The 24214-nt window shown below is 33.0% G+C and overlaps 2 protein-coding genes and 1 long non-coding RNA gene across 3 annotated transcripts; all 3 read right to left on the reverse strand.

Annotated features, from left to right (window-relative positions):
- Positions 1 to 1286: 1286 nt before the first annotated feature.
- On the reverse strand, positions 1287 to 3225 carry LOC114405990 (cationic peroxidase 1-like). Its single transcript, XM_028368522.1, has 3 exons — positions 2948 to 3225; positions 2422 to 2616; positions 1287 to 1939 (listed from the first exon to the last, which is right to left on the reverse strand). The coding sequence occupies exons 1-3, from the start codon at positions 3161 to 3163 to the stop codon at positions 1385 to 1387; spliced, it is 966 nt and encodes a 321-aa protein (XP_028224323.1). The 5' UTR covers positions 3164 to 3225; the 3' UTR covers positions 1287 to 1384.
- Positions 3226 to 5974: 2749 nt separating this feature from the next.
- On the reverse strand, positions 5975 to 8166 carry LOC114405988 (peroxidase P7-like). Its single transcript, XM_028368521.1, has 3 exons — positions 7853 to 8166; positions 7357 to 7551; positions 5975 to 6685 (listed from the first exon to the last, which is right to left on the reverse strand). The coding sequence occupies exons 1-3, from the start codon at positions 8078 to 8080 to the stop codon at positions 6131 to 6133; spliced, it is 978 nt and encodes a 325-aa protein (XP_028224322.1). The 5' UTR covers positions 8081 to 8166; the 3' UTR covers positions 5975 to 6130.
- Positions 8167 to 23287: 15121 nt separating this feature from the next.
- LOC114405993 lies at positions 23288 to 23895 on the reverse strand. Its single transcript, XR_003665317.1, has 3 exons — positions 23848 to 23895; positions 23634 to 23729; positions 23288 to 23551 (listed from the first exon to the last, which is right to left on the reverse strand). It is a non-coding gene; the product is annotated as an uncharacterized LOC114405993 (long non-coding RNA).
- Between the last annotated feature and the right edge of the window lie 319 nt (positions 23896 to 24214).

Genomic DNA, 24214 nt, shown 5'->3' on the forward strand with positions numbered 1-24214 from the left:
TGGAGGGCAGGTCACTAATTTGTTAGAAACATAACTACACTATGCTAAGCTAACTTTACTAAACAACTATTTCATAATTCTTCTATGTTTATTGATATTGCTGATAGCATATTTATAGCTGAACATATTCCACAATTATGGTCCAACATTGGCCAGCTACCACTACACGACTAACAACCCTGCATTGAAACGGTTACAATGAAAATGGATGATGGATAAAAGGCAATAACAGAATGATATGTAGTAATAACAGAATGATACGTGATGGGATATTCTCCAGCTGTTATGGGACACATAATCACGTAAATGGATGAACTTCTCAGTTGTCTTCTTGGGTCTGTTATGGGACATGGTACGCTGGTGTTGCTATCAATATAGCTTTTTTCTTTTGTTTTGGGTCATAAAATATGAGATGACAAATTGGAGAGGACTATTGTACTCCCACTATTAATCCTGCACCTCCCATTTCAGAATGCAATGGGAGATGCTTGATGAAACAGAGAAAATGCAGCAAATAAATGCCATTGGAGAGCCCTGAGACGATCTCAGGTTGTCTTTTGTTATATCTTATCTTTTTTCTAAGTATGTCCCTTTTTCATTTTTTTAAAAGTTAAACCTTTTCCTTTCAAATCTTCTCTCCCCCTCATACTTTCCTTTTTAGGGTAACAAGACACTTCCTCTTTCATAGAAACAACACATTCCCCCTCTCTTTCATCACACCTCTCCATCCCCCAATTTGATTTCTTGCTCTGGTCTCCCATTAGTCCTCTCTTGCTCTAATTATATGTCAATGTTATAGATATAAAGGATATTTATGATAATAGGAAAAAAAACAAATGGAAGCATTAGCAAAAAAGGGAGGTGTATATATAACAAAAGCCTCTCGTGTTTCATGATTCGTGTTGGCCCCCAACGCAAGTTAATGTCCAAATCCAAATTGTTCTCGCACTTTATCAATTAAAGTAGTTTTCTTTTGGTAACTTATACTGATCTTTGTACAATTTTTTTTATGCAAATTATATCACCGATTCACCGATGCAAAAGACTATTTTTTTTTATTAAAGAATAACACAAAAAATGCATAAAGAACTACATTTAACTCTTTTTTTTTTTATATTTTATTAATATTTTTACATTGGAATTAGATTCTTTTTATATATACACTGTTTTGATGTTTTTCTCCGTATGCATTTCTGAGTTAATCAATATAATCATATATCTATATCTGCCGAAAGGTTTCTATATTCAAAAGGACAATGAAAACACACAATTTATCATAAAGGATATCAATCAAACACATATATAAATTCATATTTGTGCACCATGATCTTAGCCTCAAGAAATTATTCTATATGTATATATATCACATAATTTTTGTAATGAACTAGTTCACTTTCCTGCAGTTAACACGGATTTCACCTTGATTCCCAGTAAGGGGCCGAGTATTTCCCATCTTAATCATCGAATTCGCGAAATCCTCGAAGAAAGCTACGTGACCGTAGCTGTACTGTCTAACCAGTGCATCAGTATAGCCACCATTGAAAAGTTCTTGATCAGAATGAAGAAGCCCTTTCTTTTGAACCAAATTAGAGTAATAGCCAATTTCAAAGTGATTCGGTCCGGTTTTGTCCAAAGGAGCAAGGTTGGAGTCACCACCTTTTTTAGGGCAAATGTGTTTGAGACGTTTTGCAAATTTGGGATCGATGTTGTTGGAGTCATTGTAGATATGGTTCCTGAAAAAAACACAACGTGCAAATCCAATGGAGTGGCCTCCAGAAAGAACAACAAGGTCCTTTTCATCAAGACCATGGTTCTTGAAGTTGGTGATTAGTTGAGATAGGTTAAAAGTTGGTGCTGGAATGTTTGCATTTGCTGCTTTACGGCTTGCTGTAGTGGAATCTCTTCTTCCTAGTTCAACTTTCCATGTTGGTCCACCTAACTGCATGAAAATGTATAATTTATATTCACAACTAATTAAGAAATCAATATATAAAAAATTGAATTAAAAATCACTCTGATGGTTAAACATTGTGATAGAAGTACATTAATTAAAATTAAGCATGTTTGAATTAAATCTTTTGTGACCATTTTTGCAGGTGGGTTGAGACTTGAGAATTATAGTCCTGCTCTAAATATCCAAATTGAGTCGCTGAGTCCCTAGATAATAAATCTATACTGTACTATTACGTTATTTGACTTTTGACTTTTGACTGGTCATAGTTTTTGGAAAACAATTAATGCATTTCTTCCTCCTCGTATACTTGTATACCACCGACTGATTGAAGTCAAAACGTTAATCGCAGAAAAACATTATATTACATACTGTACTATATACTATATAGATAAACCTATTTAAAGAATAGATTGTATTTGGGAATATAATTAGTAATAATGTTGTAGAGTAGTAGTAATATTACTCACCGCAACCACGGAGTCACGAGCGGCAACAGCCACTATGTCAGCACAAGAAACAACTGGTTTTCCACATGCTTCGTCCACAGCCTTCTTGATATCATCAATCACTTCAAATCCTCTTGCAGATTTGAAATTAGGAGTTGCTTTCTTTTCGCTGTCAATGGAGGATGTGGAGTCTAGAAGAACTGAACCATCACAACCCTAAATCACCCTCACAAAACCAAGTAATAGTTGTTAGACACTTAATCTCAAATATTTAAATAATCTAATTATGAATTACTCCTCACATTTCTTAAATGATATAAATGGTGTTTAAGGTAATATAAACACGCATCTTATGATTAAAAAAATAATTACATATACGTGTCATATTGTTAACATATACTAGTATATACTTATTTTGTGTAAGAATATTTTAACAAATTATAACTTAAATTTTCTCAAAGTACACGAAAAATATAACTTGTTAATTTTTTTTTTCTTTCAAAACAATTTTTTTATGGGATTTGTATACAAGAATAGAATGTCTTACGTTAACAAAACAATCATGGAAGTGCAAGCGTAGCAAGGATGCACCCATACGACGCTCTTTCTTCACCGTGGCCTCAACGACACTTTTGATGGTGCTCAAAGCTTTAGGGCACGAGAAATCATAGTAATTAGGTGACAATTTTGAGAAAGCTGAGGTTGCAAGAGTCGCAAACACAAAAGCATGGAGAAGAACAAAGAAATACCCACGCGATGCCATTCTATTAATAAATATGCGACGACCGATCAATATATAGTATATATCACTAGGCAATGGTAAAACCTATATTATGTATTGGAGTTTATTTGGATTGCTATTGATACATTGTTGAATTTATAGGGGAACTTAGACGCGTGCGGAAAAAGTTAGTATCAATTTTTTATTGTTGGTCTAAATAGAAAAAAAGAATGAAATACCGATATATAATTAATATTAACATGCACCAAATCACTTGCTTTTGTAGTACTCTCCATAGTGCAGACAAAAAAGTGTTCAAAATCCCAAAGTTGCCTTCCCAACTCCATACATAATGCGCACCACCATGGAAACTCCTTACTGACACCGCGTACAAAGTATGCATTTCAAGGCTCACTGGCAAGACTTGTCAATTGTATCGCTTTGAATTCGAATTTTACAATAAGAGAGTACAAACCAAATCTGCCTCTGTTTTACCCAACCATTCCCCACCAATAACAATGCCCGGAACCCCGGACCTCTATACTTGCTTGTAGGTAGGGGTGTGAAAAAAAAAACACAAAAACTGATGCTGATTAAAGGTAACCAAATCGGTTTTCACTCGTGGTTTGAAAAAATGAGCTGTATTGTTGTAAAATAGTGTTTCGATTAATCAAATTGTTTCCATTAAATTGATTTCATTTTCAGTTGAATTAGTTTTTTTATTTATTGAAGAAGTAGTTTGAAAACCAAATTGAAATGAGTTTGATTCTTAGAATCTATTTAAAATTAGCAAGTCAAAAACTAGTTTAGTTTAAAATTAATTTTTTATAATCAATTCGATTCTTAACTGATTTTTTTATGTTGTTCGATTATTTGGATTTAAAATTGAATCGGATAGAACAGTTTGAAATTGATTTTTTATTTATTTTTACTGAACTAATTTTTGCACCCCATGCTTGCTTGATACACAATGTCAGGTTTTGTATACCATTCAATGAAGGAACAATTAAACCTTTCCAGCTTAGTAGAAAGCCACGCCCAAGATTTGAATATGATGATCTCATAAACAACATCAAAGTCCCTGCCACACAATTGCATATCAAACAACTTAATTGCCCATCATATTATAAAGGTTTTCTGGTTCACTGCGACCACAATTTAAAATCATGTTTCTAATACATCCTCAAAAGCCAGACAGCAACCCAAATTAGCTCCACGCAACACTGAGAACCTCTTTCCATATGCAAAGAAAGAATGTTGGTGCAAGTGTTGGGTGGGATCATTTGGAAGCACACTCTGAACCACAATCCATGAATAGCAGAATTTCCAAATTAATCGTTTCTGCAAAATGTAAGAAAACAGCAGATGCGAGAGAAGAAAAGAGAAAAAAATCACGGTGGGTTTGAAAGCACACACTCTGAACCCCAAGCCATTCCTAGCTCCCAACTCCCTAAAAAACTATTCATCATATCAATCTCCCACACAAAACACTCTCTCCTCCAAGTAAGGTCCCAATCCCACCTCCCATTTTGCCCACTTTCCCCACAATTGAAATTTTTTGCTCTAATTTTTTTTTTCTTCGCGATGTTAGAAAATCGTTAATTTTAGTCCAATCTTTAATTATATATATGCTTACTGTTTAAATGAACGATTGATTAATGCTTTGTCAGTATTATGATGAAGTAAAAGTAAATTTTTAATAATTAAAAAATAATTTAGTTAATTAAAATATAAAAAATAAGTAAATAAACTTAAACGTAACAATTTTACTATGATTATTTGCTCAATAAGGCAATTCTCACACGATCTCACTTAAAAACGTTACACTGGGCAATGACGAAATAGTCCATAGAATTTGACGTATTCTTTTTCTAAGCTTTATCATCTATTCGTATATTGAATATATCATCAAAATTTACTCTTTGGGTATTCGTAGATATTCCATGCATTCAAGTATTCTGTTTAAGGACTGTACTAGAAAAAAATCCAGCTAAATTAATTGTTTCTTGCAAAATAGATGGATTTTTAGTAGGGAGAAGTGCACCGAAGGGGTGTTGAAGCAATTAATAGATAGTATTTTGGGAAGCCAGAGCCAAAAATGAGTTTTCTTTTGTGTATTTTTTTTCTTTGTTCAGTAAAAATTTATTATTGAAATTGCAGAGGAACATATTTACAACAAGACTATTTTTTTTACAGATTTTTTGTGAATGCATAAGACATATTAATGATTTGTACATATGTAGACCCAAAAAATAATAATTTGTACATATATTACGGGATTCTATCACTTCAACTTATAACGCGTAATCTATTTTTCAAGGTTTGAATACATGTAAGTGACTTATGTAATTTTATTCTCACTGTTAATTTGTTGCTTTATTTAAGATAGAACTTTAATTTATTAAATATTTTCATATTGTTCTTCAACTAATTAAAACAAAGCTTTTTATTTTCGTAACTTATACTGATATTTGATACAACTCTTACGTAATTTGCTAATGTAAAACTCCATTTTGATTCGACAATAACTCAAAAAACATGTACATAAAATTTTACAGTTAAGTTTGGTCCATTTTTTTTATTGTTTTACATTGGAATTGTCTTATATATATATATATATATATATATATATATATATATATATATATATATATATATATATATATACACACGTATATATCCACTGTTTTGATGTTCTTCTCCGCATGTTCTACATTTCCGAGTTAATTAAATATATCATTCCTATATTTGATATAAGAGTTGTGATTTTTCTTGCTACAAAAAGAATCATGAAAAGAACTGAGGATTAAAAAAGAAATTGTACGTACCTCTTTAGAATCAATACAAAAGGAATTTTCAAACCAACAATTTATCGTAAATGAAGGATACATACCATCCATTACATATTGTAAATTAATAAATTCATAATTGTGAACCACTATCATAGCCTCAATAATTATTCAATATGTATAATATATAATACTTGCTACTTAATTTTTTGTAATGGAACTAGTTCACTACCCTGCAGTTAACACGAATTTCTCCTTGAGTCCCAGTGAGGGGCTGAATATTTCCCATCTTAATCATCGAATTGGCAAAGTCCTGGAAGAAAGCTATGTAATCATAGCTGTAACGTTCAACCATTGCATCAGTACAACCCCCGTTGAAGAGTTCTTGATCAGAGTGAAGAAGTCCTTTGTATTGGAACAAATCAGAGAAATATTGTAGGTTAAATAAAAGTGGTGAGGTTTGGTCCAAAGGACCAAGGTTGAAGTCACCACTACCATCTATAGGGCAAATGTTTCTAAGTTGTTGTGCATAGATGGGGTTAATGTTGGTGTCATTGTAGACACGGTCCTTAAAAAATTTACAAAATGAAAATCCAATGGTGTGGGCCCCTGAAAGAACAACTAGGTCCTTCACATCAAGACTATGGTTGTTGAAGTTGTTGATGAGTTCAGAGAGGTCGAAACTTGGTGCTGGAAGGTTTGCATTTGCTGCTTCTTTGCTTGCTGTGGTGGAATCTCTTCTCCCCAATTGAACTTCCCATGTTGGCCCACCTAACTGCATAATGCAGAATGAACATGTAAATTCATATTCACAATTAATAAATAAAAAGATCAATTAAAACAATATATATACTAATAATTAATGATTCATTAAGGCATTAAGCATTGAGACGAAGCACGTTAATGATAAATATTGCATGGTTGTAATAGGAAAAAAAGTAATTTTTAATTTCTTAATTAACCCCAAATAGCACTCATAATAACCCCACCAGCTTTTCTGACCTAAATGTAGTTCACGAATAAAACTTTTGTGACCATATATATTTATAGGTGGTTGAGATTACTCCTGTTGTAAATATATATCATCTAAATAATATTCCAACTTGAGTCGCTGAGTCACTAGATAATAACATTATAGTATTACGTTTCGTAGCACTACTATACTACATTTATTTGACTTTTGTCTAGTCATAGTTTTACGAAGACAAATGCATTTCATCTTCCCCGTATAGTAATATTTGATATCGTAATAATTAATACTACTCGATTCCGATTATAAAATAAAATTCACCACCGACTGATTCAAATCATAACGTTAACCATAGAAAAAAAATATTGGAGTATATATATTGATAAACATTAAAAATTAAACTCATAAAACATTTGGGGTTATAAATTAAGTACTTAGTACCTAGTAATGTTATAGTGTTATTAATTATTACTCACTGTAACCACGGAGTCACGAGCTGCAACCGCCAATATGTCAGCGCAAGAAACAATTGGTTGTCCACATGCTTCGTCCACAGCCTTCTTTATATCATCCACCACTTCAAATCCTCTAACAGAATTAATATTAGGAAGTGCATCTTTTTCGCTGTCAATGGTGGGTGAAGAGTCTAGTAGAATTGAACCATCACAACCCTGATGAGACACCAATTACAAAACCAATTAGTAATTGTTAGTTAGACTCACATATTTACATCATCTAAGAATTACTCCCATATGGTGTTTAAGGTAATATGCATATCTTAGAAAAAAAATATTATATGTCTACGTGTGTTTGTTAACATATACTAGTGTACACCCATATTTTTTTAAAGAATGTTTTAACAAATCATAACTTAAATTTTCTTAAAGTACACAAAAATGTAACTTGTTATTTCTTTTTCTTTCTAAAAAAACAAGTGATTGTATATTAACAAATAAATAGAATGTGTCTTACGTTAACAAAGCAATCATGGAAGTGCAAGCGTAGTAAAGAAGCCCCCATACGAGGCTCTTTCTGCACCGCAGCTTCTACTATAATTTGGATGGCAGTCAAAGCATTAGGGCACGAAAATTCATAGTAATTAGGTGACAGTGGTGAGAAAATTGTGGCATGAATAAACGTTGCAAGAGCTGCAGACACAAAGGCATGGAGAAGAACAGACAAATACACACGCGATGCCATTTTTCTAAATATGCAAAGACTGATCAAGGGAGTAATATTAGGCTTAGAGAACAAGATCGCTAGTGGGAAATGGTTAAACCTGTATTATGAATTGGATTTTATGTGGATTACTACAGCTACATATTGCTGAATTTATAGAGGCACTAAGACGTGTGCTGCGGAAAAAAATTAAGACCAATTTTATTTTACGTTGGTCGACCATAGAAGAAAATGCCAATAGAAGAAAAAAATACCTAGTGATTTTTTAGACTGGTCCCATGAAAAAGAGAATTTCATCTCCAAGAAATATTTATTGTGCGTACCAATAAGGAATCAAGAAATCCTTAAAAAAGCATACTTCAGCGAGTCCAGTGCGGGATTGTTAAATGATACACCTACCACAGCGAGAAATGACAAAATGGTGTAAATGGGGATTATACATGGATTAGGAAAATGTTAGTAATAGGCAAACTTTTCTAACTCACTTTTGGCACTTATAATTTTTTATTTTTAATATCTTTTAACTAATAAAAATTATGTATTAATGACTGTGCATGGCAGCACTCCTTCACATGACATATTTTAACTTAAGTGTTGTTGTAAGTTATTTTACATAGATAAAGAGAAATTAATAATAATAAATAAATAAAAAAGTAATAATCTTATAAAATTAACCTTACTATTAATATTATATTAAAAAATTAAAGCGACACGTTAAAAAGTTAAAGCACACATATTATGAGTATCACTGAAAGAAAAATTAATATTATATAAAAATTAAACATTACACTTATTTTAGAACGGAGTATTTTTTATGATAACGAAAGGAGTAATTGTTTTGTTTAAAATTAAATAAAATGAAAGCTGAGACACTTCACAATAGATTCTAATAAAAAAAAAGTAAAGAAAGAAGTATTTTCATTAAAAAAACAAACTTTTGTTTTTTTTATTATCAAATCATTAGTTCCCACCACACAGGATTTTAAAATAATTTCGTTTGTGATGTGTAATTATTGTTAATCCATGAAAATGTTATACATGATATAAATCAAGCAAGTACTTTTCCATTAAATAAATTATTGTCCTCACATGTGAATGCATCAAAATCTTAAATTAAAAAAAATAAAATACTTTAGTTCTTTTTTTTATTATTATTAAAAAGAGCGCCCGGAGCTAGCAGAACATTTCAGTTCAATGAACAACCAAACAAATTCATTATTCCATGAAGATAAGATCGGTGTTTTCCTTTACTAAATGTTTTCTAATGAGTTATTTACATTTGTACTACATAGAGGCTAGCTAAAGAACACACAATTTGATTGTGAAAGATTTATTATAAATAATTAGTATTATATTTTTTATGTTTATTTGATAAATATAATGTATTTAAATATTAAACATATACAAATTGCAATTTTTTATTGGTTCTTCATTAATAATATTCTGATATATATTTTCAAATATTTTTGGAAGAAATTCAAACGTTTATTTAGATTATATATTTCCTATAAATATGTCACGTTCTGACTCCCTGAGATGTCAGAGATTTCTATTCCAAACTATTAGCATTAAAATTAAAGCTACAGCAGAAACTTTCTCGTCAGCGAATCTGTTCGGGAATGGAAAAATGGGAAAGATATAGGTGATAACAAATGAAGATAGGTTTCTGTTCACCGTGGAAATTGGTTTTGAATTTTACGATATTATGATTTGAAATTGAATTCGAAATCTTTGAAATATATATTATGTTTTGATTCTAAGTGATAATGCACGTGGGCGATTGTAGAATTAAAATATCAGTAGTGAGTTGAATTTAGCTATAAATTGAAAGATAGTATATAGGATTCAAATGTTGGACAAAAATATTAATTTTAATAATTTGATTAAAATTCTAATGTGAAAACAAGTGAAATTGAATTTAATTATGAGTTTAACTTTTGTGTCTTTTTGTGGATCCTCAATCCTAGGGGGTAGATACTTTCATGTCACATGGTTGGTTTTTGCAGCTTATCACTCCTTATAACATGATTTTGGGTTGTGATGCTTTTAGAATGGTGCGTTGTTAAACATGTGTGTGCAACAGATGTTTCGTGGGATGATAATTCCCGAGCTCCAATGTTATATCTATGAGTATTAATGGGTTACAGTTCGGTCACAGAGATGGCTGGCTATTGTTTTCCGCACCTTTGAGTTGGCTCGTGCATTTTATATTATGGAATGATTATAGATTTTGACTTCCAAAATGGATAAATCTGAAAGGTAAAAAAAATTTCAAAAAGGACGCATAAAACAATTTGGAGGTACAAGAAACTCGAAGCAACACCTTAAGAAATGTATTCTAAATTTTTAGTTTGGCCAGTTGTTTCCTGTACTTCCAATGTTTGCTTCCTATACCTCCTTCAACCTTTCAGAACATCTAATTTGAAATGTAAAATTACATTTTGAAAAGATCTCCTTAGAATATAAAAATTTACATTTTGAAATAGGTGCAGGTTGACATATGGAGGTGATGAGAGGAAAATGGTAGACAAAATTAATAAAATGGAGCATAGAGACACCGTTGAGATAAAGGAGATTCAGGAGAGGTTTTTCTGGAGGGGATGCAGAAGTTGGGTTATGAAGATTCTCTCATATAAACGTGAAAGGATTGGGGGGAGGAGTAAAAGGAAAATTTGTTAGACAGGTTATACAACAACAGGAGGTGCTGCTTCTTTGCATTCAAAAAACAAAGAAAGAGAGCATTGATAAGTCATTGTGTTTTGCGATGTGGGGGAATTCAAACATGGATTGGGTGGTAGCTATTGTAACAATAGTTTATGGCAAATCGAAAAAATTACTGATTGAGTCACGGACAATGTCGCTTTCTTTAAGACATTTCATGACACTGCCAAAAATTGTGCAAGCAGACTATCAACCACGAAGTCCCTAAGATAAAACAGTTCAGATCACTGTATAAGATTCCCATTGCACTGAGGGAACCTTTTCTAGAATTACACCCTCTTGTATGACTTGAAAAGTCATTCTAAAGCCACCCGAAAATATGACTTGAAAAGTCACTCTAACAGCCAACCGAAAATATGACTTGAAAAGTCACTCTAATAGCCAACCGAAAAATATGACTTGAAAATTCACTATTATAGTCAACCGAAAATATGACTTAAAAAGTCACTCTTATAGCCAACCGAAAATAAGACTTAAAAAGTCACTATTATAGCCAACCAAAATTTTAGAGCGACAGAAAGAAAGACGGAGAAGTTTGCCGGAAATGCATCGGCTGAAATATGAGAGGGAGAAAGAAAAGTTGAGAAAATGCTTCTCAACTGGGACAAGGAAAAATGAAGAAAGGAGCTCTCTATATATAGGGAGTGAAACACTATTCTAGTGTTTATCCTGAGCGATGTGGGACTTGAAGCCTTTTTTTTTCTTTCTCTTTTTTTTTCAAACTTTCATCCACATTCTCCTTTGTTCTAACAATCCCCCACTTGAAATTTGAAATGAAGATTTTCGAGGATTTCATAAAATTTTGCATAAACAAAGGTGTCATACAACTTGAACCTTTGCATAGTGAGTAAGATTCAGATTTTACTAAAGTGATTTGAAGTCTTGAACTCTATCTCCGACATCAAACCACACACAACCTTTTCATAGGTGTATTCTATAAAGCCCGTGCGTTAAAGGCCATGCACGTCTATCCCGGTATTGTGAACGCTCTAGAAATTCTTGCCCAAAATTTCATATGAAGCGGCCACCACTTCAACATTCACATAGGTGAGTCTATCAAGAGTACTCCTGTAGCCTAGGTACTCCACTCAACATAGAGTATAGATCTCATTAAGAATTACGAATTTTTTTTTCATAACTCATCCTCTTGTTACTTCAGGAATCATGCTGCTTTCACTTATAACAGCATGTTCATCTCATATCACTTCATAACTTGTTATTACCAATTGAACCTAGTTCTTGGGATCTCCAGTCATATAGGTCGGGTTACCATCATGAATGATCATCACAATAAGGGCAATAGTCTCATTCTTTTAGAAGTGTTATGGACTTTCTCTCTAGCTAATCCTTTCGTCAAAGGATCTGCTAAATTATCATCAGTGCGTACGTGATCCACTATAACAACTCCTGTTGAGAGTAATTCTCTAACAGTGTTGTGCTTATGACGTATCTGTCATTTCTTATCATTGTAATAACGATTCTCAATTTTTGCAATAGCCGCGGTACTATCACAATGGATCAACACAGCTGGTATCGGTCTTTCCCATAACAGAATCTTTGCAAGTAAGCTTCTCAACCAACTTGCTTCCTCACTAGCAGTTGCTAGTGCTATCATCTCAGATTCCATAGTGGACTGAGCTAAGATAGTCTGTTTCTTTGACTTCCAAGAAACAGCCCCACCAGCTATGCTAAATATATAGCCGTTGGTTGCTTTGGAATCATCTGAAAGAGTGTTTCAATCTGCATCGTTGTATCCTTCAAGTACAGCGAGAAACCTTTTATAATGTAATCCAAGGTTTATGGTTTTTTTTAAGGTGCCTCATTACCCTTTCAATGGCGTGCCAGTGCTCCATACTAGGTCTACTGGTAAACCTGCATAATAATCCCACAACATAGGCTATGTCGGGTCTAGTACAATCAGTGGCATACCTAAGGCTGCCAATGATACTTGCGTACTCAGTTTGTCGTATACCTTCTCCAGTGTTCTTAAATAGTTTTACACTAGGATCATATGGTGTACTAGCAGGTTTACAGTCAAAGTAATCATATTTCTTTAAGATCTTCTCAATGTACTGAGATTGATCTAGAGAAATTCCCTCTTTTGACCTAATAATCTTAATACCAAGGATTACACTTGCTTCTCTGAGGTCTTTCATATCAAATTTATTACACAACAATGATTTCACATCGTTCACTACATGAATATGTGAACCAAATATGAGAAGGTCATCGACATATACATATATTATAGTGCAAATATTATTTACAGATTTGTAGTAAATGCATTTGTCACTTTCATTCACCTTAAACCCATTCGAGACTATTAAGCTATCAAACTTTTCATGCCACTGCTTAGGTGTTTGTTTTAGACCATACAAAGATTTATCTAACTTGCAGACTTTATCTTCTTGTCCATGAATCACAAACCCTTCAGGTTGCTCCATATAGATTTCCTCTTCCAATTCACCATTTAAAAAAGCAGTTTTAACATCCATTTGGTGTACCACTAGACTGTGAATAGCAGCAAGAGATATTAGCACCCGAATAGATGTTATTCTAGTAACTAGTGAAAAGGTGTCGAAGAAATCCACATTCTCTTTGCCTAAAACCCTTGGCTACAAGGCGAGCCTTGTATTTATCCACAGTACCATCAGATTTTAGTTTCTTTTTCAAGATCCATTTACAACCAATTGGTTTGCAACCAGGAGGCAAGTCTACTAAATGCCAGGTCTTGTTAGATTCTAAAGAATTCATCTCATCATTAATGGCTTCTTGCCACAAGTCAGCATCCAAAGAAGACAAAGCTTCTTGGAGGTTTGACGGATCCTCCTCTAATGTATAGGCCATATAATTAGGCCCATAATCTTTAGCAATTCTTGCTCTCTTACCTCTTCGAGGCTCTATATCTGGTTCTGGTCGTGCAAGATTTTCACTACTAATAACAGGAAGATAACTGGATGAAGTACCCCCACTATTCCTTAATTTAAAAGGAAATTTATTTTCATAAAAATCAGCATCATTTGACTCTATGATCACTTTTGCGTTTAGGTCATAAAACCTATACGCTTTGTTATTAATAGCATAACCAATGAACACACATTCATAGGCTCTACTTGCAAGTTTAACCCTCTTGGGGTCTGGGATCCTTACATAGGCTAGACATCTCCAAGTTCTCAAATAAGACAAATTTGGTTGTCTTTTCTTTAATATCTCATAGGGAGATGTCTTTCTTTTTGATTTGGGGATTCTATTTAGCACATAACAAACAGTTAATAAAATTTCGCCCCACCAAAAAGATGTTGCACTAGAACTCAACATAGTAGCTACAACTAATTCTGTAAAAGTTCTGTTCTTTCTTTCAGCTTTACCATTCATTTCAGGTGAATATGGAGCAGTCGTCTCATGTATGATTCCATGCAAATTATAAAACTCATTAAACAAACTTAAATCATACTCTGTGCCTCTATCACTTCGAAGTTTCTTAATTTTCTTATTGAATTGATTTTCAATTTCTGTTACATATAACTTAAACATGTCAAGCGCTTCACTTTTATTTTTCATAAGATATACATATGTATAATCAGAGCAGTCATAAATAAAAGTGATAAAATATCGTTTTCCATTTCTGGTCAACGTTCCATCAAATTCACATATATAAGAATGTATTAAATCCAATGGCTCAGCTTCCTCAGTATCATACTTCTCTTCCAGAGCCAGCCAAACTAATTTGGCAGACTTATATAGGTTATAATAATCATAGAGATCATCAGCTAACCCATTCAGAATGAAATTCTTGCATAAGTAATCATTTTCATCCCAAAGAGCTAATTCCATAGTATTTTATCCTTCACTTCCTTCTCAGCATCTTTAGGCATCACTGGAATATCAGTGTTCAAAACATAGGCAACTTTTCTCATAGTTAAAGAAAACATAATCTTTTGTTGTCAACGTTTGAAATGATACCCTTCAAACCTAAAAGGTTTGTTGAGGTCATTGCTGTTCGAGCCAGTAATATCTACGGTAGCCATAGTAGAGCCGAAAACGCCTTAAAGTTGTTGTAACAATAGTTTATGGCAAACCGAAAAAATTACTGGCTGAGTCGCGGACAATGTCGCTTTCTTTAAGACGTTTCGTGGCACTGCCAAAAATTGTGCAAGCAGACTATCAATCACGAAGTCTCCAAGATAAAACAGCCCAGATCACTGTATAAGATTTCCACTGCACTGAGGGAACCTTTTATAGAATTACACCCTCTTGTATGACTTGAAAAGTCACTCTAAAGCCACCCGAAAATATGACTTGAGAAGTCACTTTAATAGCCAACCGAAAAATATGACTTGAAAAGTCACTATTGTAACCAATCGAAAATATGACTTAAAAAGTCACTCTTATAGCCAACCGAAAAGTATGACTTAAAAAGTCACTCTTATAGCCAACCGAAAATATGACTTAAAAAGTCACTATTATAGCCAACCAAAATTTTAGAGTGACAGAAAGAAAGAGGGAGAAGTTTGCCAGAAATGCATCAGTTGAAATATGGGAGGGAGAAAGAAAATTTAAGGAAATGTTTCTCAACTGGGACAAGGAAAAATGAAGAAATGAGCTCTCTATATATAGGAAGTGAAACACTATTCAAGTGTTTATCCTGAGCGATGTGGGACTTGAAGCCTTTTTTTTCTCTCTTTTTTTTTCAAACTTTCATCCACATTCTCCTTTGTTCTAACAGTAGCTCCTTCAAGGGGTGCTTGCGCAGGGTTACTATGTATTTGGGATACCTTAAAGTTCCAAGTACATAGGCACTTTGTAGGAGATAGATTCATTTTGTTGGAAGGAACTTGGCTAGAGAATGGTGTAATAGTTGCTAATGCTTATTTACTGTGCAAATTGCGGAACAAAAAGAAACTATGGGATGAACTTAGAGGTAGAAGAGCCTTGTTGGGAGTTGGTGTTTGGTTGGAGACTTTAATTGCGTTAGAAGGGTGGAGGAAAGTGTTGGAAATGATGATGGCGTTAACGTTGGTGGCTTGGGGGAAAAGTTTAACAATTTCATTGAGCATATGAAGGCTAAAGATCTACCTTTGGTAGGAAGAAAATTCATATACTATATATAGTCCAAACAAGAAGTAGAATTGATACGATCTTGGTGTCCAATGAGTGGTTAAATCTTTTTGCCTAAGAGTGCACAATATGTTTTGCAAAGGAATATTTTCGATCATTGTCCTATTGTGTTGAAAAGTTTCATTGTCAATTGGGGGCCTAAACCCTTTAGAACTTAATTTGGATTGTTGGTTTTTGGATAAGAAGTTTGTAGAGTTTGTCAAGAAGGAATGAGAGGGGTTCAAATTTGAAGGGTGGGGTGCTTTTGTGCTAAAAGAAAAATTAAACATAGCTTGCCGAAATGGAATGAGGAGTACTTTGAAATTGTGGAAGTCAACCAAAAGAAAATTTTCCAAGAGATGAATGAACAAGAAGTGAAAGAAGCTCTTGCTATTTTGAGTGATGAAGATGTTGTGAGAAAAAAAGGAGCTACAGGAGGAATTTTGGAGGACTACAAAATGTAAAGAGCCTTGCTAAGAGAAAAATCAAGATTCAAGTGGTTAAGTGAGGGGGATAAAAATTCAAGGTTTTTTCTGTATTCGATGAATTGGAGGAGACAAAAAAAAATGATAAGGGATATCATTCTAAACCACTTCGGGTCAAAGATGAAGTGAAAAAGTTCTTTAATGTGAGATTTAAGGAGGTGGAAGAGGACCAACCTTATCTAGATGGGGTGAAGTTCAACCGAATTTCGCCTAATGATAACATGCTCCTCTTGGCTATGTTTGAAGAGGAAAAGGTTAAAGAGGTCGTTTGGAGTTGTGAAAGCTCAAAGTGTCTAGGCTTGGATGACTTTAATGTCAAATTTATTAAAGCCTTTTGGGATATCATGAAAATGGACGTGATGAGATTTTTGGGTGAGTTTCATAGAAATGGTGTTTTTCCAAAAGGATCCCAAAGTGGAGGGGGCAAACAAGTTGGGAGACTTTAGGCCAATTTCCTTTGTGGGATGCTTATATAAAATTGTGGCAAAACTTCTCTCAAATAGGTTGAAGAAAGTTTTATGTAGAGTGGTAGATAGAAGTCAAAGCGCTTTCTTGAGCGGAAAATCCATACCGCAAAGTGTGCTTGTGACAAATGAGGTGGTGGAGGAAGCTAAAAGGGTGCGGAAGAAATGTGCGCTTTGCAAGGTTGATTTTGAAAAGGTATATGACTCGGTGAGTTGAAGCTTCCTATTTTATATGCTAAAGAGGGTGGGTTTTGATGATAAATAGGTATCTTGGATTGAAGCTTTTTTGAAAAGTAGTTATTTGTTCTTTTTTGGTAAATGGGAGTCCAACTAAGGTATCTAAAGGTTTGAGGCAAGGAGATCCATTGACATCGTATATGTTTATGGTGGTTGCCGAAGGATTAATAAGAGAAGCTATTGAGTTGAATATGTTTTCGAGCTTCAAGGTGGGAAATGAAGGTGTTCAAGTGAATTTATTGCAATATACGGATGATACAATATTTGTTGGGAAGACTTCTTTGAAGAATGTCATGACTATCTAAACAATATTAGTTAGATGCTTTGAGTTAGCTTCTGGCCTAAAGGTAAATTTTTCAAAGAGTCAGTTTGGAGGATTGGAGTGGAATTGGTTATTATTGAGTGGTTTGTGGATGTTTTAAATAATAAGTTACTTATCTTCCCCTTTGTGTACCTAAGTTTTCCTATTGCGGAAAATCCTAAGAGAGTATGTGGGAGGATATTGATAAAATAAAAAAAGTTGTCAAGTTGGTAATTTGGTTGCTTTACTTTGTGGGTTGAGTGTGTTTAGTAAATTCGATTGTGTCTTCTTTTTCTTTGTTTTTTCTTTCCTTTTTTAAAATGCCTAGTAGTGTGGTGAGGAGGGTTGTGTCCATGCAAAGGAACTTTTTGTTGGGTGGTGAAGAGGGAAAAAAGAAAGTGGCTTGGCTATCATGGGAAAATGGGTGTAAACCAAAGAGTTTGGGTGGGTTGGACATTAAAAATATTGGTTTGTTTAACTTTGCTCTTCTAGCAAAGTGGAGGTGGGAGTTTTGTAGGGAAGGAGATGGATTATGGAAGAGGGTTTTAATATCAAATATGATGGTCGGAGGGGGCTTGGGGGCATTGGAGGGGATAAGAAGTCTTCGATCCATTTGGTGGAGGGATTTAGTTAAGGTGTGTGGAGGCAGCAAAATGATACCAAGTGGTTTGACAAATTGTAGAATGGAAGGTGGGAGGTGGGGGTAAGGTGAGTTTTTGGCATGATCATTGGGGTGATCATAAGCCATTAGCTTATTTGTTCCCTAGGGTGTGTTTGAATAGTAATCAAAAGGAGGTGAGAATTTGCCATATGGAGTTGTGGAAAAGTGAGATTGGGAACTGAAATTTTTCTTGGAGGCAAGACTGGTTCGTTTGGGAATTGGATATGGTTGAAAATTTCCTTAATGTTGTGTTGTGTCTTAGGTTCCATAAGGAGGAGGTGGATGTGTGGCTTTGGAAGAGTGGTACGTGTTGGGACTATATAACGAAAGGGCGGGATACACATGTCTACTTGGATCCATGTTGGTGATGAGCACGAGGATATTTTTCATATGGTCTTGAGGTTAAAATTTTCACCTAAAGTTGCCACTTTTATGTGGAAAATCATGCACAACATACCACCAACAAGGGATAACTTCCACAAAAGGGGTATTATATCATTACAAGAAAAATAACCTGTCTATAGACTCTTTTTGCCTACAGTCATGAACTAGTGTAGGTAAAATTAAAAAATACTTCAACCTACAACTAATTAATGTAGGTAAAACTCAGCAACTTGTACCTATCATTATTTGATGTAAGTAAATTCATTAAAACTAAAAATGACTTCTACCTACAACTACTTTATGTAGGTATATAAAACTCCCAAAAATTTGTGCCTATGGTCGATTAGTGTAGGTAAAACTCATATTACAAGAAATTTGACATATACCTATGGACACTTTTAGTGACAATCATTAAAAATGTGGGTATAAGCTTCATATACATACAAACATATGATAAATTATTAGTATATGGTTATAAATGTTTGATTTTAGACAATATTTGTTTCAGTGATAGATTTGAAATTATAGGTATAGCTAAGTAATTTATACCTACAAACATATGATAAATCATATGTATAAGTATCATCTAACTAACTAACTAACTAACTAACTATATATATATATATATATATATATATATATATATATATATATATATATATATATATATATATATATATATATAGTATATATTTGTATTTCTATCACTATTTATTTTAGTGATGAATTTAGAACCATGAGTATAGGTAGTATATGCCCACAAATATATAGTTTTGTAACTATTTGTTTTTAGAATGGATTTGAAACTATAGCTATAAATAATATAAACCTATAAAAATTTTATTTTTTAATAAAAAAATTAAAACAACACTTATTTGATGCAGACTAAACTTGTTAGTTTTTTTTTTTTTTTTTTTTTACAAAACTAACTTGTTAGTTTGTCACCATAGTTTAGATTTGATTGATTTTTGTTAACTAAAAATATCCAACATTCAACTATAGTAGAATAATAAAAAAAAATAACTTTTTAATGATTAAAATGAAAAAATCTTTACTAAAATAAAAATAATAATAATTCAATTTTATTTTGAAAAGGATGAGTATCTTCACTCCTCCTCCCATTTTCCCTCCTTCCTAGCTCAATGTCTCCACTCTTTAACTCTTCTCATTACATACACTAAATCTTTGATTCAACAACTTCTTTCCAAAACTCATTTAAACACTCAAACTGATTGAAAACTCAAATGCTTCAAACGCTCCTTTTGCTCCCAAATTTGTAGATCTTGTACATGGCTGATTTTCTTATCTAATTCTAGCAAACCCATGCCATCACTACCATCCTCACTGTCGATTGCCACTTCCCCTTCCCCACACTAACTTTGCGGCCGAGTTCTTCATCATGCAAATTCTCAAGTGCAAGGTCCTCTCTTTCTCCCCCCTCTTCAATGCTTTTGGTTATTCTGTAATCCTTTGTCATTGTGATTTTGCCTTTGATTTGATCTTATGTTTTTTTGTTCACGATTTATTTTTCAATTTACCATTCTCTAGCTGTAACGCATTTGCAATTACATATTTGATTTTGTTTCTTGATTCATGCACTCATTTATTTGCTCAAACAGATCCTGTCTTGTTTTTAGATTCAAAATCAATTGTGGCAACTATTTCTGTTAAATCAAAGTTGGCTCATGCATGAAGCCACTTAGAAAAAAGAAAATATCATTCAGTATAGTTGACTTTAATATCTGTGATCAATCTTCTCCAATTTATAGCCTTATGATTCATTTGAACTTCTCTTTTTAGTGATTTTAAATAGTGTGATGAAATAAATAGCATGATGTAGCAGTCATAAAAGGTGTTGGATGGCTTAGATTTTAGAAAATGAAACAATAGGACAAACTGTTTGTTAGGATCCCAATTAATAGACCAAAAGAGTGAAAGATACATGTGAGAAAGAAACTATGTAGGACCTAAGGCAGTTAGAAGTTAGAACTTATAAGAGGGACAATTAGTTTTGGGTAGGCAGCAATAGTGTGTATAGATTTTACAAGGAAAGAGTGAGGTGTGATGAAGAACCTGATTGGTATAATCGAGGATTATATCTCAGGCTTGGGACTAAAAAATAGTTTTTCTCTCAACCAGGTTTTGTTGCATTGAGGAGGCACCTTCCATCTTTGTCTTGATATAAATTATAATCACCTAATTTCAACAATAATAGTCCTTGACTTTGTAAATTTGTCTTGTTGCAATTAAAACATTTGATGCATCTAAAAAAGAGTCATTCCAAAGGCGTGCTGCAATTATGTGGACTATTAATGATTTTCTTGCTTATGCAAATTTGTCTGGTTGGAGCACTAGAGCTTAATATGTTTGTCCATGTTGTGGTTTTGAGATTGGTTCAAAGTGGTTGCGTTAGGGTAGAAAGTTTTGCTATATGTGTCATCATTGTTGGTTAGAGGTTGATCATAAGTGAAGATACAATAAAAGAGATTTTGATGGAACCCAGGAGTTTAGAGCTCTACCTGAGAAGTATTTTGGGGATTGGTCAACATTGAAAAAGAGAAGCATTTTGTTTACATTGCCTTATTGGAAACATAGTGTGCTCTGTCATAATCTTGATGTTATGCACATAGAAAATAACGTGTGTGATAACATTATTGGGACATTGTTACAATTAGAAGGTAAGTGAAAGGACAATGATAAGGCACATTATGATATTGTTGATATGAATATTAGAAGCCAGTTACATCCAAAGATGCATCCAAGTAAAGGCAAACAATATTTTCCCAGAGCTTGTTATCAAATTACTTCAAAGGAGAAAGAATCATTTTTGGAAGTTCTCAAATCAATAAAAACTCCAGATGAATATTTGTCTAATATTTCAAGATGTGTGCAAGTGAAGGAACACAATATTTGGTCTCAAAAGTTATGATTGTCACCTTTTAATGCAAGAGTTTCTTCCTATACCTATTAAAGGTTGTTTGCCAAACAAAGTGAGTTTAGCTATATTCAATCTTTGATTTTTTTTTTCAAGAAGTTGTGTGGCAAGATGCTTAATGAGTGTAATTTAGAGCACTTAGACCATTAAGTAGCTCAAACATTATGCCAAGTAGAACAAATTTTTCCTTCATCTTTTTCCACTGTAATGGTACATTTGGTAATCCATTTGGCACATGAAGCAAGAGTTGGAGGTCCTGTACATTACTGATGGATGTATCCTATTGAAAGGTATGAATACTTTTTAATCATTTTAAAACATTCTAGAGTTATAAAGTAAAACGATATTGTCTTAATTTGTAACCAAATGTTTTCTTTTTAGGTTCCTTTTGACTTTAAAGTCATACGCTTGTAATCAAGCACATCCAGAAGGATCTATTGCAAAAGGATGTTTAGCTCCTGAATACTTGATATTTTGTTCAATATATCTATCTAGGATGGAGACTCTTTTTAATCGATCTGCTCAAAATATGTTTTGTGGAAAATGCAAGTGTTTTAAATCCTAGAGGTAGATCATTGGGGGAGAAAGAAGGAAGTTGGATTCAATGTGAAGAAGAGAAAAAAAAGCTTATTGAATTTCTCTTGATAAGAAAGCATTGGTTCAAGCACATAGATATGTGCTTTTCATTAGCAACAATGTTGACCCCTTTCAAAAGTAATACAATTTCTTTCATGCTTATATTTAATTATCGAAATTTTTTATAATATCTTTCTACTAATTCTAATACTTACTTTTTCTAACACTTTTTACATTAAGTCCATACTAATATTATCAAGAGAAAAAATTGTCAACTATCCCCGTATGAAGTTGACAAAATTCATAGTAAAGAATTTCTATGTAAAATTTTACATTAAGTCCATACTTACTTTCATGCTTACATTAAGTCCATACTAATATTAAATTTTGCATTAATTTAAAATTTTAACCATTTGAAATAAAATTGTGGTAGGTTGCTCGATTCAAAGAGCAAGGCAACATTCTAGTGACAAATGATATCAAGTGATTAGCACATGATCCACTAGAAACACTATTAGAAAATATGCTTTCTACATCGGTTATTTATGACTTTCAACATCGATTTTTGAACCGATGTTGAAAGTACTGACGTTGATAGTATTATCGTTAACATCGATTTTTTAAAAACTGATGTTAACGTAAAATTACCAACATCGGTTATATAAATAACCGATGTTGCAAATATGAATTACACCCAAAAAATGTATATTAATGTTGAAAGTTAACATCGGTTTTTCAAAAAATCGATGTTAACGAATGTGTTAATGTTGACAGTTAACATCAGTTTTCTGTAAAAAAAAAAACCGATGTTAACGAATGTATTACTATTGACAGTTAACATCGATTTTTTTACAGAAAACCGATGTTAAATAACGTTAACATCGGTTTTCTGCAAAAAACCGATGTTAACGAATTTGTTAATGTTGACAGTTAACATCGGTTTTCTGTAAAAAAACCAATGTTAACGAATGTTCTACTATTGATAGTTAACATCGGTTTTTTCAAACAACCGATATTAACTAACGTTAACATCGGTTTTCTGTAAAAAAAAACCGATGTTAATAAATGTGCTACTATTGACAGTTAACATCGGTTTTTTCAAAAAACCGATGCTAACTAACATTAACATCGATTTTCTGTAAAAAAAACCGATGTTAACGAATGTGTTATTATTGACAGTTAACATCGGTTTTCTGTAAAAAACCGATGTTAACGAATGTGTTACTGTTGACAGTCAACATCGGTTTTTTTATATTTACTATTGACAGTCAACACCGATGTTGTTTTCAGGAATTTTTTTTAAAATAATGTCTCTGTTTTTACAAAAAAAACCAAAATTTAACCTGTAAATTTAAAATTAGACCACACAGCACACAACATATATCATTTGCATTCTGCTTTCAAATAGGTTTTAGCAAAAAACTAGCTATCAACGAAGGTTATTCAATGTTAAGATGAAACAACAATTGTAAAAAATGTAATGCAAAGAATGTAAACTAATTAAGTAACCTAAAGTTACATAGTTGCCTAACATCCTATGTTTGATTTCTAACTTTTAGATAATACTGTGCCCACTAGATGCGAAGCGCCTTGAATCTCTCAGCTTCCAATGGTCTAACTTCATTAAAATACTGCATGATCAAATAAAAAAAATAAATTAATAATGTAATAACAATTATAAGAAAACCAACTTTGTTTGAAATAAACAATTACCGTCTCCCAATTATTCCTGAAAGATCCTAAGATTATCATGGACATTCAGTGCATCACGTAGTAGCCACATTCAGTGATTCCTTTTTGTCTATTACACTAAAAACATAATAAAATTTGGATATTAATTAAACCTTAACTACAATTAGTGTACACACACATAAAATATATATAAGTAGAACTTTTATTTAAATCACGTATCTTAACAACAATTCACCTAGCAGCAGCCTTGGATTTAGGTTGTGGAGTATCATCAAATCCTTTCAAAGCACTAGTGTTGAATATGAGGAACATTAAAATATTGATGTTGTTGAGTTATGTCAATGAAAATGTATTGAAAACAATACTGACCTGTTAATTATTCCCTTAAGGTAGTTGTCTGGCCTGTTATGTAAAGAACAAAACCAGACAACTAGGTTTTCCTTATGCAGAATGACGACCATTTGCCAGTGTCTGCTGCAATAGAGATGAATATGGGTTATTGTAGTAGTATAGATTATTTAAATTCAATTGTTGTGTTTGACTTACCCATTCAGGTAGGCTCCAAGGTAAACATCTCGTTTTGAACTCTGTATCCAACTCTT

Source organism: Glycine soja, chromosome 3, assembly GCF_004193775.1.
Source record: "Glycine soja cultivar W05 chromosome 3, ASM419377v2, whole genome shotgun sequence".
Classification (NCBI taxonomy): domain Eukaryota; kingdom Viridiplantae; phylum Streptophyta; class Magnoliopsida; order Fabales; family Fabaceae; genus Glycine; species Glycine soja.

Coding starts and splice junctions, on each gene's coding strand:
- LOC114405990 (XM_028368522.1), bottom strand. CDS start 3,163: ATGGCATCGCGTGGGTATTTCTTTGTTCTTCTCCATGCTTTTGTGTTT. Junction 2,617..2,947: donor TCCATGATTGTTTTGTTAAC/GTAAGACATTCT, acceptor AGGGTGATTTAG/GGTTGTGATGGTTCAGTTCT. Junction 1,940..2,421: donor CTCGTGACTCCGTGGTTGCG/GTGAGTAATATT, acceptor ATTTTCATGCAG/TTAGGTGGACCAACATGGAA.
- LOC114405988 (XM_028368521.1), bottom strand. CDS start 8,080: ATGGCATCGCGTGTGTATTTGTCTGTTCTTCTCCATGCCTTTGTGTCT. Junction 7,552..7,852: donor TCCATGATTGCTTTGTTAAC/GTAAGACACATT, acceptor GTGTCTCATCAG/GGTTGTGATGGTTCAATTCT. Junction 6,686..7,356: donor CTCGTGACTCCGTGGTTACA/GTGAGTAATAAT, acceptor TGCATTATGCAG/TTAGGTGGGCCAACATGGGA.